Source organism: Onychostoma macrolepis, chromosome 15, assembly GCF_012432095.1.
Source record: "Onychostoma macrolepis isolate SWU-2019 chromosome 15, ASM1243209v1, whole genome shotgun sequence".
NCBI classification, from domain to species: Eukaryota; Metazoa; Chordata; class Actinopteri; order Cypriniformes; family Cyprinidae; genus Onychostoma; species Onychostoma macrolepis.
This window is the reverse complement of record NC_081169.1, coordinates 12,307,365-12,321,609: the sequence shown is the minus strand read 5'-3', so window position 1 is coordinate 12,321,609 and position 14,245 is coordinate 12,307,365. Positions and strand designations below refer to the sequence as shown.

Here is a 14,245-nt window from a genome sequence, read left to right as displayed (position 1 = left end):
CTACTTGATAAAGCCATAGGTTAATTACATAGGCTAAGTAGGCTATTACAAAAATAGTAAAAACATATTCTTTATCTTTTCATTTTAAAATAAAAACTTCACACTCCACAAATCTAAAATCAAAATCCTTAAATAACACAAAAAGTTTAATACAATGTCACTATTTCCAGAGACACGAAATTAGATCAGATAATCTCTGATTAAACTGTTTTGACTGACCTAACGGTTTTCATGTAACGTCAGGTTTCGTTTTTGGGAAATGGAGAGATAGTAGGCTATATATTCGCTCCTGCGCTGTTTACACTCATTCAACATCTCTGGCAGGAACAGGAGCCGACGCAAATGCAAGATGGACAGAAGTAACTGGTAAGAAACGTATTTAATAGCAACACAGTAGAAGGCTAGTGATATTCTGAAGAAATTTACGTTGCATTCTTTTAGGAATAAAAGAGGTTTATCAATAAAAACGGTGAAGTTAATAGATATATAATCACGACAACAACCATTAATTTGCTTCTTGCCCTCCAGATATCCATGCTAACGGACTGTTATCAAATATATTCATGTCTTGTTGAGTCTAGACTGAGGTGTATTGAGTTTAAGTTTCGTTTCGCCGGCTCCATGATTCTGAAACCGAGGCGTCTTCAAACGCAGATGTACTTATATGGCAAGCCGAATTAGCTTTAAATAGGCTACACTCTGCATTTCTCTCGTAAATGCGTTTTAATAATAAGAACTATTAGTAAGAACTCCAAAATTCAGTTTTTACTAGTAAACAATTACGATTAGAGATCTATTCCAATACTAGTCACAATTATATTCTGAGATCTATAATTAAATTTTTATTAGTCCTATGTCTCTATTGAATTCCATTTGTTTTTCATTACAGAGCTCAACAACTGCATTTTTACTAGTATGAATTGCAGTTAGAGAGCTCAATTCTTACTTTAATTACAGTCAAAGAGCTCAGTCAAATTTGTAAAAACACATTAAAGATATGTTTTATTGCAAAGTTCCATAATTATGATTGAATTTATTTAATTGAAATTCTTACAAGTGACAATTCAATTAGAGAGCTCTCTAACTGGAATTCTAACTCTTTCCCAGCTGGCAACTAATATCAATTGATAGCAAATTTGACGTCAAATGTTATTCAAGTCTTGATCAAGATGCTGTATTACATAATTTTAAGGTCAGTTTGGACAGTAATTTCATCCAGTGGTAATTGGGTGAAAATATGAAGTTAATACTCACTCTGAAATTGGTGTAGGCTACATGCAGGCCAATGTGTTTGACATTTAGTTTACATCAAATTAATGGTTTAGATATCAAATTGATATCATATTGACATCAATGATTTGTGTGTTTGATTGATATTTATTGCATAATATGAATTCTTTGTCAGCCTGATTAAGTAGAATTTTTTTTCTTAACTGGGGTCTCGGACAGCATCGATTTGCCACATCTCCTTTCGAAACGTGTCCCAAAATCAAACTGACGTCAGAAACTTGATGTTCATTTCACATCATCCTTTCTAATGCCCATTCAATGACAAAGCTTTCTCTGCTTTTTAATACCACACCTTGGTGCTATGCTAGTATTGACGGGTGAGCTTCTGCTTCAAAAGCATTGACAATCCTAAAACAGACCGTGACATTGTGTCCCGCTCATGTTCTGTCACTCTCAGGTCGATACATGTGTAAATTTGAACACTTTCAAGAATGTGTTTCAATATAATAAACTTGAAAAAAATTCATTGAATTTACTCAATTTTTTTAAGGTAAGTGGTTGCAGTCAATTCATTTTAGCTACATTTAAATAAACAAATTTAGTTGACTAACTTTCAACATATTTTTTTTTAATTAAATGTAGCTAAAATAAAATGTGTACCTTAAAAAAAAAAAATTCAGATGACTTTGTGCTATGACTATTTCTGGTAGTTTTTTGTGTATGCGTGCCTACCACGTGGTAGACAATAGATGCTTTGATTGCATTTACCACTGTAGCACGCATGTGACACAGTTTGGAAAGTGTGTGACACACAACCGCTTTCATGTGTGTGAGGTTAATCCTTGGCACACCACTATTTCAGTATAGTTGTACTCCATTTTGTTGTACACCACTCTTAAATTCACCGTATAATGCTGTATAGTCACGGAATTTGGCCAATTTTGGATTAAATAATCAGGAAGTAGCGCTGCACAGCTAATCTAATTCAGATTGTGATATGGACTAATGTCAGTAATTATTCATCTGTTGTTCTGTGATCTTTGTTCAAAATCAGAATAGGTGCATTTCTTTTTGAATTTACATTTGTATTATTGATTTCAAGTTTGTTGAATAAAACTTGTTTTTGACGTCAGTTTGATTTGCATTTTTGACCTTTTTTTTTTTTTTTTTGACACCAATGTTGGATGTCAATTTGATGTCTTTTTAATATCAAGGTAACAACTGAATTAGAGAACACTGCAATAGCATTCTAACAACAATTAAATTAGAGATCTCTCTAATTGTAATTCTTAACAATTGAATTAAAAAGCTCTCTAACGGAAATCACCCTGTAACAACTGCAAGAGAGCTAATAAATGAATTAGAGAACATTACAATTTTTTTTTTTTTTTTTTTGTAGTAACAACTGAATTAGAGAGTGCTCTAATCTAAATTGTTAGTAGGAACTACATTGTAGAGCTCCACAATTCAATTGTTACTAAAAATGCAACAGCAGAGCTCTCTAATGCAATTGTTACTGGTAGGAATTGAATTAGAGCTCTCTAATGTAATTGTTACTAGTAACAATTAAATCAAAGAGTTCTCAAACTTAATTGTTACTAGTAAAAATGCAATTATATTAAAAGCTAATTTGGCTTGCCATATAGAACACTACTTAATAGAACACAATGCTGTTGTCTCAGACTTTAGATTATCTGGGCTGAAAATAATAATTGTTCTCTTGGCTCCAGTCTCAGTAATTGTAATTTATAACATTTCCTCTCAGGATTTCAGCCTTTCTGATGCTGTGGCTTCTTATTTGTGTCGGTAAGTAGACAATGACAAAGACAAAAATATGCCAATTTTTTCATTTATTAGCATTGTGCGCTTTATTTTAATGTCAAATAATGTGTATTTTATCGAACTTGTCTCTATAGGGTCCTCTCCCCTGGTTGTCCATACGTTGTCAAGGGTCGGTCTGCCAGCTGTCCTGCCATGTTCTGTGGCATCACACCTGGAGTCTGATCACAAGCCTCACATACATTGGCAGACCATAAGCGATTCGGTGTTTGAGCGAATGGGACAGGAGTGGTTTCAGGGGGAGGATTATAGAGACCGGGCAGATGTCCCAGAGAAACTGCTTGTGAGGGGAAACTGCTCTCTGTTCTTGCAGGATGTCAGATTCAGTGATGCAGGCATTTATGAGAGTTACTTGGTGGTTGGTGAATCGAGTATCAAGAACCGAATTTTCATTCAGAGCGTCCAACTTGCAGTTATCGGTGAGGGCACTTTTTAACACTAGAACACATCTCACTTATAGCAGTTTTAAAAAAATAATCTGTGTTTGGTACAAATTAAGCTCAATCAACATCACTTTTGTTGCAATACACTGAAAAATGGTGTAACAACAGTAAGGGGTTAGGACGATTCTAAGGGCCTGACGATGGAGGGGGCCCCCCCCCCCCGAGGGGGAAACACGATTTCTACTGAGAGGTAACCCCCCGGAACGCGATTTACGGAGAGGAACACGGAAAACACTAGCTGTACGGAGGGGGAACACCCCCCCCCCGGAGCGCGAGTACGATTTCTAACGAGGGGGAACCCCCACCCCGAGTGAATATGTCACGGGGGCCCAGAAACCGTAACGGCGCCATTTAAAAAAAAAATTTTTTAGATTTTAATATTACCTAATTAGCTTTTAGTTAAACTCAATTTTAGTTTTAATAACGCTATTGTGTATTTTTGTCATTTTTATTAGTTTTTTAATGTTTATATAATTTTAAATTTTTAGTTAATTTATTACAATACGTTAAACTAAATGAGAATGAGAAATATTGCCTTTGCAACTTACTGATATAAAATAAAAAGTGAATAAAAGGTTAAAATATCTTATTTCACGAAATGAAAATGTTTTTACTATTTTAGTTTTAGTTAACTATAGTAACTCTGCTTTGGTTAACTATAGTAACTCTGTTTTGGTTAACTATAATGACTAAGTCTAAATTGATGCTTTGTTCCTCTTTCCATGGTAGATCACAAGGACATCACATCTGTGAAGACTGGGGAAGAACTGATCCTGGATCTGCACACGCATCAAGCTGAGCAAATGATTTTTCAAAACAGTGATGAAACAGACTGGACAGTCCTGTGGAAAAAAGATGCAGTCATAAACAAGAAAGGTTATCTGGAAAGGAGAGACAACAAGTTGATTCTTAGTAATGTTACGGCCTGCAGAGCCGGAACATACAAAATTCTCGACTCAGAGGGTTTGGCTCTCAGCACAGTGAAGGTCACAGTTACAGGTAGGTAACTTTTGATGTGTATAGTATTATGTATTGTTTTTGTGTACAACTTTTGTTTTGTTGTACAAACACTATTTTCAAAAATGTTGACATTATTTAAAATATGAATTATCTCTGTAGTGCTTTGGAGTCTGTTTTGTTGTAAACGTTTATGTCATGTCACCATTCGAGTGATTAGTGTTTTCTTCTGATTTCTTCCATTTCAGTACATAAAGAACTTTCTTTTCTTATTTTATATAATCTTTTCAGTTTGCTCAAGTCCTACATCACTATTATGTAATATCACTGCTTATATTCACTTAAAATGCAAGCTGATTGAACAGTGAACTACAAAAAAAAAGTTTATTTTCATGTTGAACTTATTATTTTGTGTTTGATGAAAGCACAGAGCAAATTTAATTTTTTTAAGTGGATGCAAACACTTTTCTTTACGTTGAGTAAACCCAAGAAAAGATGTTTTAAGTCAGTTTAAGCCCTGTTCATTTAGGGTTTGAAATGTAACTTTTTTTAGATTCAGTAAAATTAATTTGTAATATGTTTTTGTTCAATAATATTTTTTCTTTTGAATTTTGAGAGAATGTTATGGTACTAATTAATATTTATGCAATAATTATGATCATTGCCCAATTTTCCCCATTGAAAATAGTACAAGTTTATTTTTATAATGTTTATTATTATTTTTTTCAGTCAAAGCAGTATTTCATGTTAAAATATTTCAAATCGAATTTTTGAAGGCAGATTAGTGCCATCTGGTGGGAGTAAAAAGGAAAACCATATGTAATGCCATGGTGTGACCACTAGATTCCTATATAGCTCTATATAAAGAATGATCGATTTTACACATTTGCAAAAACTTGCTTTGTGTTGCAGTCACATTGTAGTTTGTACGACCAAAAGATTAAAAACGTCAAAAAATTTTCGTTTTTTGTCATATTTCCCAATTATTTTCATAAATTGGTCATTTTTGACTACGAAGGAGCCAAGTGTGACTTTTTTTGTTGTTATTTTGTTGCTGTTGATCCTTTAATACATAATCGAAACATGTCCTTGATTATGCGACAAAAGACATCCCATTCTGATGAAGCAAAAAAATAAAAAAATTCAAAATGCTAAATATTTCGGTCATTTTTGATCGAAAAGGCCCAGAGGTTTAAGTTTTTCCTGATTTTTTTAAATTTTGTTAATCTCAATCTTTTTCTCAATTGTAGAACCTGTGCTACCAAAAGAAACAGAAACTCTGCAAATACAGTCTGCATTAGGTAAGCTGAAGACAAATAGTGTAATCGTTACTTGACAAGCTAATGAAAACTTATTAAAACATATGACTGTGATGGAAGAAATGACTGTTTCTTACAGTTTTGATCTTTATTGTTATTTTTTTCCCCACTTTCTTAATTCCAGGTAAAGCTACAATGAGTATGTCTTCTCTAAGCCTCATTACTCTTTTCCTCACATTTATTCTAATGCTTCAAATTAACTGAGATTGTTCTGATTTTAACTGTATTTTTCAATTAACTTTTACTTTAACTATTTTGCCTACACTGTGGAAAAAGTTAGTTGGAAAACAGGTGTGAAAAGTGTTGTTTTAGATACTGTATTTTATAAATCTGTGAAAGCTCACAAATATGTGAATACCAGAAAACTTTGTGTGTTATACTTTTGTAGTGTTAATATAATAAATAAACAAATAGCAAAATATAAAGTTTTTTTGAATTGTTTGATTTTTAGATATTTGAACATTTCAGCAATCCTGATATAGATTTATCAAAAAATGCATTTAGATTAGTAGAAATGTGATGCAACTTCATGATGCAAAAAAAAAAAAAAAAAAAGATTATCAGCATTTACCTACACTGTTATTATCACATGAATAGATTCATGAAAATCTATTAAAATTGCTGACACAAAAAGCACACATACATCTCAGAGATATCTTTTTGATGTTCACGTTTACATCTGGAAGATACATTTTTTAGAGTGTTTGCTCATCTGCAATACATCTCTAGGACATTTCCTGTAAGAATACTGTAAATTAAATAGACATTTAGAAAACGTCTTTAAGACGTTTATGATTCAGAATGTATGCAAAACTGACATCTTAAAGACATTTATCAGATCTTTGTACACAGCAGATGCTTTCCAGGCATCTTGCAGACGTACGTATGCTATCTGGGCAGTATGACTTCACCCTTGTTATTTAAGATGCTTGGTGGACCTATTAATGATGTTTTAATCCCTTTTATCTAAAATATTGTATTTATCAGAAAAAAAAAAAAAAAAGACACTGCATTGTCTAAGTGACAGGTTTAAATAAAAATATTATCAAGGTGCAATTTCCATCCTCAAAACAACACACACCACAAGAATAATATTGTAAATGTATTATTTTATTAGAAATGTACAAAAACAATAAAAAGACAGCAAATTAAACAGTGTGTAAAAAGGCACTATTTATACCTAAAAAGATTAGATATATGCAGATTTAGAATAGTAAAGTTAAGACACTTCAGAAATATTATTCGGTAAAACTCTGTATATTATTAGTTATAATTATCACTGCTTTCAAAGTAGAGAAGGATTTTACTGGCAGGAATGTGTGACTGTACGCATATTTGTAAGATAGAAACAAATGGTTAATATTCGGAAATTTCATCGGTTTTCATTCAGTGACTTGAAGGGTCCTTGGTTTGTCACATTCGGGGCCGTTTGCAGTCCCGCGTTCTGCACGTGGGTAAAATGGACCTACTAGCCAATTGAGAGGTGTATTGTTGAGCAGGTAGTCCATGACGTTATCCATGGAATCTCTTATTTTGCTCAGCTGGGATCGACTGGTGGTGAGGACGCTGTTGGGCAGATCTCCTATAGCGGCAGCCTTACTGAAGCTGCTGTAGATCTCCATGGCGGAGTGGCTGACGGAGACGGCCTGGACCTGGATGTTCTGAGGGAGACCTTTGAGACCGGACACCAAGACCAGACATGTGCTCTGGAGTTGCTGGCTGAGGTTGTGGGCAATGGTCAATGTGCGCGATTCAATTTGCTGATTAAAAAAAAAAAAAAAACATTTGTAAGAGAGAAAATGAGAAATTGAGTAATACTCAATCATGTAGCTGAATTTCATGTTTAGAAAAACATTAAATTTAGATTGTATTTTTAAAATAATTTCCAGTAGGGCTGCACAATGTACTGAAATAAAATCCACATTGTGAAATGGCTTTGTGCAACTGTTAAATCGCACATATTGTGATTTAATTAAATAACTATATTTGGCCTCAAAATAAAAATTAAGATTTAAATAGTAGTATTTTAATTTTACAGTACAAGTGTTATTACAATATATTTCTTATTTTGTTTAATATATATTTTTTAAAATAAAATCATAATTTCTTTTGTGAATATGGCCTAAAACAATTGGCCAAAATTATTTTTTTTCACTCATAAGTTTAGAACATTTCGCAAATAATTACAAAGAAATAGCAAGTAACGCTTTGAATTAAATGTGAAATTTTGAAGTAAAACGTACTGTGATTTATGTACAGGTTTACGTATCTTTCAGCCTTAAAATGATTTTGGCATTAAAAAAAAAAAATCAGGCTAAGTCATTTTCCAGCATTTTTAAATGATTTTTATTTTGCACCAAAAAATAAAACAAATAAAATAAAATAGATCTGGTGAAAATTCCTGAATTTTTTATCTCGCAATATATATTGCAAAAAACCAAAATGTTCCAAAGTAATTTTTTCCACTATCATGCAGCTCTAATTTCCAGTCACATGATATCTCAGATACCTCAGCTTCGCTGTCTGTGTCCATCTCATTTTCTTCTTGACTCTGAGAGACAGTCTTCCAGCCCATCACTGAACTCAGTTTCTCATGTAGCTTCTGGTTAGACACATCAAAATTATTGTGGGTATATTCAATCTAATAAAAAATAAAAATAAAAAAAACATGATATTAGAAGACATTATTTTGACAGTTATTATAGATCTCTGAATCTCAGATCAAACTTACTAGATCCATGGTGTGGTTTAGCTGAGATATGGACTCTTGGCTGCGTTGTACGGCATTACGAACTTTACCTACAGCCCTCTGGTAAGCCCTGTCCCGGACTTTGCTGGAGAGAGACCCCAGCCGTACATAGTAACTGAGCAGATCACTGTTATTTTCCAGTCCTTCGGAGTTCTTCACTTCACTTTCTGAGAGAGATTAAGCAGAGAAACAGGACAAAGAAGCAACTGTTAGATTTGAGAATTTCTATTGCTGTTTTATAAAGATTAGTGAGGCTCGAGACAAAAATTTATTTCAGATTGCTAGTCAAGGGTCTCTTTGATATTAATTCTATTCATGAGTGGAACTTTAGACTTTATATTTCTTTTCCAGGAAAATGGAATAATTCCTAGGACTATTTGACGCTTATAACAGAGCATACAGTATGGATATTCTTTCAATGTAATTTAAAAAGCCATACCTCATAAGAAGCATATCACAAGAATATCACAAGATATGCAGTTCTCACTAAGAGTCTCAATATATATGTATTGATATTTATTATGCATTTTATGAACATTTTTTCTCATTTGAGGAGCTGTTTCCGTCTGATATATGTCACAATAGGAAAGAAAATCTATCACAACTTTAAGCAGAGCAACTTTAAGTCATAATCTAAATATCAGCAAAATATCCTACATGGTCCATCCCTTATCCTCACCTCTTTCCTCCTCTGTTTCAGGTAAGAACTGCTCCAGGAGAGTCTCAGATGTGCTCAGTGCTGTGTCCACGCTGCCGCTCATCAGTTTGACCACCCTGCTCTCCATCACCGTTTGGACTCCACCGCTCACCACCGTCTTAGTCTTCTCCATGCCGTCCTGTACTGCTCCACGTGTCCTGTCTGTCACTTCACTGAGGGTGGAGGAGACAGACTCCTTGGCACCGTTCATAGTACCACTGACGGCTTCCTTGGCTCCGGTCACTGCCTCTTTAGCACTGGCAACGATCTGAAAGAAGAACACCATTAGAGCACTGCTTGGAGAGTAGTGCTGTCAAACGATTAATCGCATCCAAAATAAAAGCTTTTGTTTAGATAATGTACGGTGTATATTTACTATGCATATATAAATACACACATACACAATATATACTGAAAATAGTATATACACATTTACATATTTATATTCTTATATATATATATATATATATATATATATATATATATATATATATATATATAAAATATATTTAATATATAAACATAACATTAAATAAAAATATATACATGCATGTGTTTGTATTTATATACACATAATAAATATACACAGTATACACACATATATTATTTAAAAAAAACAAAAAAAAAACTTTTATTTTAGATGCGATTAATCGCGATTAATCGTTTGACAGAGCTGTTGAAGAGTGGTGACCATGTCTACCAACTCATGAATTGAAAAACCCCATTATGAAAATCCCATAGGAAATTATTGAGGGAACCCACGGTTAAGAAGTCTTCTCGGTTTTGACGTCACGCTTGCAGCACTCGACAGTGATCATTTGATCCAATCAAATCCCAATGAACAAAATCAAGTTGTTTGAGAAGCTGCTTTCACCATTACAGTAGGTAAGAAAAGAAGTTTTCCACTTCCATTTAAAAAAAGATAAAAATCTACTGTGGTTTACTAATGTTTCACCTTTTGTGTTGGTCAAGCGAGTAGTTATGAAGTAATATGATAACTTTGCAGTGCCTCTTGTTGGCTCAGTACTGTTAAAGTCACCATGAAATCAAAATGAGTAATTCTTGGTAACTCTTCCTTCACACCTAATGCAGTTATCCTGATCAACATCACACTGCGTTCATTCATTGGTGCCTGGTTTCCCCAAGGTTTTTTTTATCCATTTCGGTCACCTGATAGAGTTTGTGTTTCTTGCCTATTGGCTTGATTAGTTAGGGTCAAAAAGACTCTTAATATTCAGTAATATCATGGATTTGACAGCACTGACACTATCAGGTGAAAACAAAACTTGAAGTAAACTGAGCTGAACAATGACACTGTTGTCTTCGGTAGAGCTGTTTTTATAGCTGAATCAAATTGGTTTCAAATTCATGTATATTGCAACATCAACACTGTTTTTGAGGTAAATCAACACTGAATTGACTCGAGCTGAATAACAACACTACTGTCTTCAGTTGAGCTGCTAATCGCTGAATTGAACTTGTTTCATAATAAATGAACTGTACACAGTTATTGAACTGAACTGAATCGACTGGAGCTGAATAATGACGCTATTGTCTTGCTACAGCTGCTTTATAGCAGATTTTTGACAACCATTCACTCTCAGCAAAAGCCATCGACAATGATCCAATCAATTCCCGATAGACAAAATCAAGTCCCACATATACATCACAGTAGGGAAGAAAAGATGATTGCAACTTCCGTCTCATGCCGACTTTAACATTTAGACAAATATTACGTAATACCTGATCAGATGGCTTGTGTAGGATTGGTAGAGTCTTCTCTATCTTATCCAGTCCTTTGCATGCCAGGTCATTTGCCATAGAGACTATACAGAGACAGTAACTTTTAGAAAACACATATTCACACTAAAATCAGCCTTTAAGACCCTGATCTTAAACTGCAAACGACAATCGACTTACTCTGAGGCTCTAGCTTGCCAATGATTGGTAAAGCACTGTGAAAAGCAGCTGAGGTTATGGATTTCACACCATTCTCAGCCACCTCACACACAGACTTCAAGTACGGATGGTTGTTCTTGGTGTTGCAGTACACATTTGACACCAAGTCATAGGTGGAAATAACCAAGGGAAGGTGAACTATGCGTTCAACAACATTCTAGAAAGGAACAGACAGGAATGAACAGATTAATTGACAGTCTAACCAACAAACATATACATTTATTTAGAAACATTTTAATAGAATTAATAATTAGTATTAAAATGTAAATGAGATCAACTGTATAAATGTAACGCTGGACCACAAAACCAGTCATAAGGGTCAAGTTTTTTGAAATTGAGATTTATATATCATCTGAAAGCTGAATAAATAAGCTTTCCATTGACGTATGGTTTGTTAGGATCGGACAGTATTTGGACAAATGTTTGAAAATCTGGAATCTGAGGGTGCAAAAAAAAAAAAGTCGCCTTTAAAGTTGGCCAAATTAAGTTCTTAGCAATACATATTACTAATCAAAAATGAAGTGTTGATATGGTAGGAAATGTATTAAATATCATCACAGAACGTGTTCTTTACTTAATATCATAATGATTTTAAAGAAAAATCGATCATTTTGACCCATACAATGTATTGTTGGCTATTGCTACAAATATACCCCAGCGACTTAAGACTGGTTTTGTGGTCCAGGGTCACAAAAGAGGATTAAAATGGCACACCTGGTTATTCACAACGTCCACAGAAGCCATGTCACTATAGTTAGCAGAAAATCTGCAAAAGATGAGTCAAACTGTCATAGCAAATGATTAGCAAAGCTTTAATAAAGCTAGTAGCCAATTGAATCCAGTAAATAACATTAAAGAGGTTTAATAATAAAGCATAAGCATAAGAATAAAGGCAAAATCTTTACCTGTTGTGCTGCACGAACGGACTCTCGGTGGCTGTAATGAGGACTGAGACTGTGTTCCGGGTTTTATAGGAACTGGAAGGATCTCTGCTGACTGACTTTAGGGCACGTAATGACGACTGATGTGGTCCAAAGGTCGGGGATTTTACTGTATGACATAAACACTGTTTAGACACAATTTTCTGCTACTTCTGCTAAAGTTGAAAACATTAACAGTTGCGCCTGTGTAGCCGTTTCACGCCTGAAACTTGTGACTTGTGCAGATTTTAGGAATTACTGAAACTAGCATCCGACACATTAATGCAGCAACTTCCCGTTTTCCTGACTTCATAACTGAGTAATGTAGGTGAAAGTTCACATAGAGTCGGTTCAGGTGAAGTAGGGCAAATAACTATGATCGTTTGCCCAATACTTATCAGGCGTTCATCGTCACAAAGGACTTTGCAATCCTGAAAATGTTGTCATCTGTCTGACATGCTAACGTAATGCTTCACTGTTAGTCAGCGCATGGACAATTCATGGAAAAACTAATCTGAAGAATATAAATCACCTGTACAGATATACCTAGTTGAATTATTTAAATTAATTATTGGATCGTCACTTACATTAAACAACACTAATACAATTCATTTTCATCGTTTGGTTTAAAAGACGTTAGCCTATTAACCTAATCCACATCTGTTTCAATATATCATCTGTCAGACAACATGGATATTTATTTATGTTTAACTCAGCTATTCAGCTATTAAACTAACTTTTCGCCTTAATTATCAGTAAAATCCTCGGTTCATTTCAAATGTTTTCAGTTCTCTTTCTTACCGGTTGCCAAACCTTTATGAGTAGGACCAGGGCCGTAGCTAGTGGGGTGAAAGGTACCCACCGCCCAGGGGGCCCCACAAAATCCAGGAATTATACTATATAGGCCCATGTTCTGTGAATAATTCTAATATTTTATTAGTTGTATAACTGAGATATTATGAAAACCACAAAAAAGCATGCAATTTGGTTAAATAAATCCAGATCGTGAACAAGACGACCAATCAGAGTTGAGATGTCAGATGAAGTTAGCGATGTACATTAGTGATGGGAAGTTCGGATCATTTTACTGACTCGACCTTTGAGTCTCATTCAGCAAAATGAACTAATCTTTTTTAGAGTCATTTCGTTCATTTTAGCAAAATATAATTAAAATGTTACATGCTACTTCCCTAACACATCTACTACTTATGCAAACGTTGATCACACTACACGCAATAAAAAACTAATGCTATAAGAAACATAAAAGATTCATTCATTGTTTACCTGGGTCTGTCTATTATTAGCTCACCTCTTATCTGACAAGTCTTCAGGTTTGAGTCGTTCGTTCATCACGTGACAGCCTCATAAGCTAAACCCAGGGGCGTAAATTTCATTTAACAGTAGGTGGGGACAATAAACATAAAATTTCTCAAGAGCAATTTTTGAAGGGGACACAAATGATACAGCCAAAATTGTACTTGGCTGTGTACACAGCATAGAGACCGTGTTTAAATATGAGTTTGGTTCATATGGTTCACTTATTTTGCGTCATCCATGGTATTTTAGGTTTCGTCTGAAACCGAGTATGTCTCTTTAGATATTCAACCGCATTAAGCCCATATTGAGCAAAACCCAACACATCGGTAGGTCTACAATATTAGCCTAATATCAGTTCACACACAGGCTTATCGCCGTGTTAGTTGTAGCGGGTGACAAGCTACGGTATTAATCTTGTTAACCTTATAATCGCTCATAGAAAAAACATGGGATATCATAATTGTTTTGTCATGACTAATTTATTAATGATCCAGCATCATCTGTATTAAAGATAAATAATCATTTCACCCGATGTTTAAAGAGAATAAAATAGCCTCGACAGCCTAAGTTACTTACACATAACTAACTGTTACTGAGGAACTTGCTCTCTCCCACCGGAGTGACCGGACTCGTGTGTGTGTATCGGTAAAAGAGGAAAGCAGGCAGTGGACCAAACCACTGTGAGGAAAGGGTGGGGGGAATCAAAATATTTCTGAATTTAAAACGTTTTTTTTTTGCGTTTATTTTGATTTATTACTCACACAGTTATTTTAAGTACATGTCCATTATATTATTTTTAATACACGGAGTCGCTT

The 14,245-nt window shown here is 34.3% G+C and overlaps 2 protein-coding genes across 4 annotated transcripts; one reads left to right on the top strand and one right to left on the bottom strand.

Annotated features, from left to right (window-relative positions):
- Positions 1 to 235: 235 nt before the first annotated feature.
- lgals17 (galectin 17) lies at positions 236 to 6,744 on the top strand. Its single transcript, XM_058745474.1, has 6 exons — positions 236 to 366; positions 2,996 to 3,036; positions 3,147 to 3,488; positions 4,242 to 4,511; positions 5,720 to 5,770; positions 5,913 to 6,744. Exons 1-6 carry the CDS (start codon positions 350 to 352, stop codon positions 5,990 to 5,992), a joined length of 801 nt encoding a protein of 266 aa, XP_058601457.1. The 5' UTR covers positions 236 to 349; the 3' UTR covers positions 5,993 to 6,744.
- A 196-nt stretch (positions 6,745 to 6,940) lies between these two features.
- plin2 (perilipin 2) lies at positions 6,941 to 14,025 on the bottom strand. Of its 3 annotated transcripts, none has more exons than XM_058745472.1 (9): positions 12,915 to 13,038; positions 12,099 to 12,243; positions 11,908 to 11,959; positions 11,155 to 11,350; positions 10,978 to 11,060; positions 9,217 to 9,502; positions 8,520 to 8,704; positions 8,298 to 8,390; positions 6,941 to 7,548 (listed from the first exon to the last, which is right to left on the bottom strand). In XM_058745472.1, the coding sequence occupies exons 1-9, from the start codon at positions 13,021 to 13,023 to the stop codon at positions 7,171 to 7,173; spliced, it is 1,527 nt and encodes a 508-aa protein (XP_058601455.1). In that variant the 5' UTR covers positions 13,024 to 13,038; the 3' UTR covers positions 6,941 to 7,170. The 3 variants fall into 3 exon arrangements, with proteins under 3 accessions (XP_058601455.1, XP_058601454.1, XP_058601456.1); XM_058745471.1 differs by having other exon boundaries at positions 6,942 to 7,548; positions 8,298 to 8,429; XM_058745473.1 differs by lacking the exon at positions 12,915 to 13,038 and adding an exon at positions 14,007 to 14,025 and having other exon boundaries at positions 6,944 to 7,548; positions 8,298 to 8,429.
- Between the last annotated feature and the right edge of the window lie 220 nt (positions 14,026 to 14,245).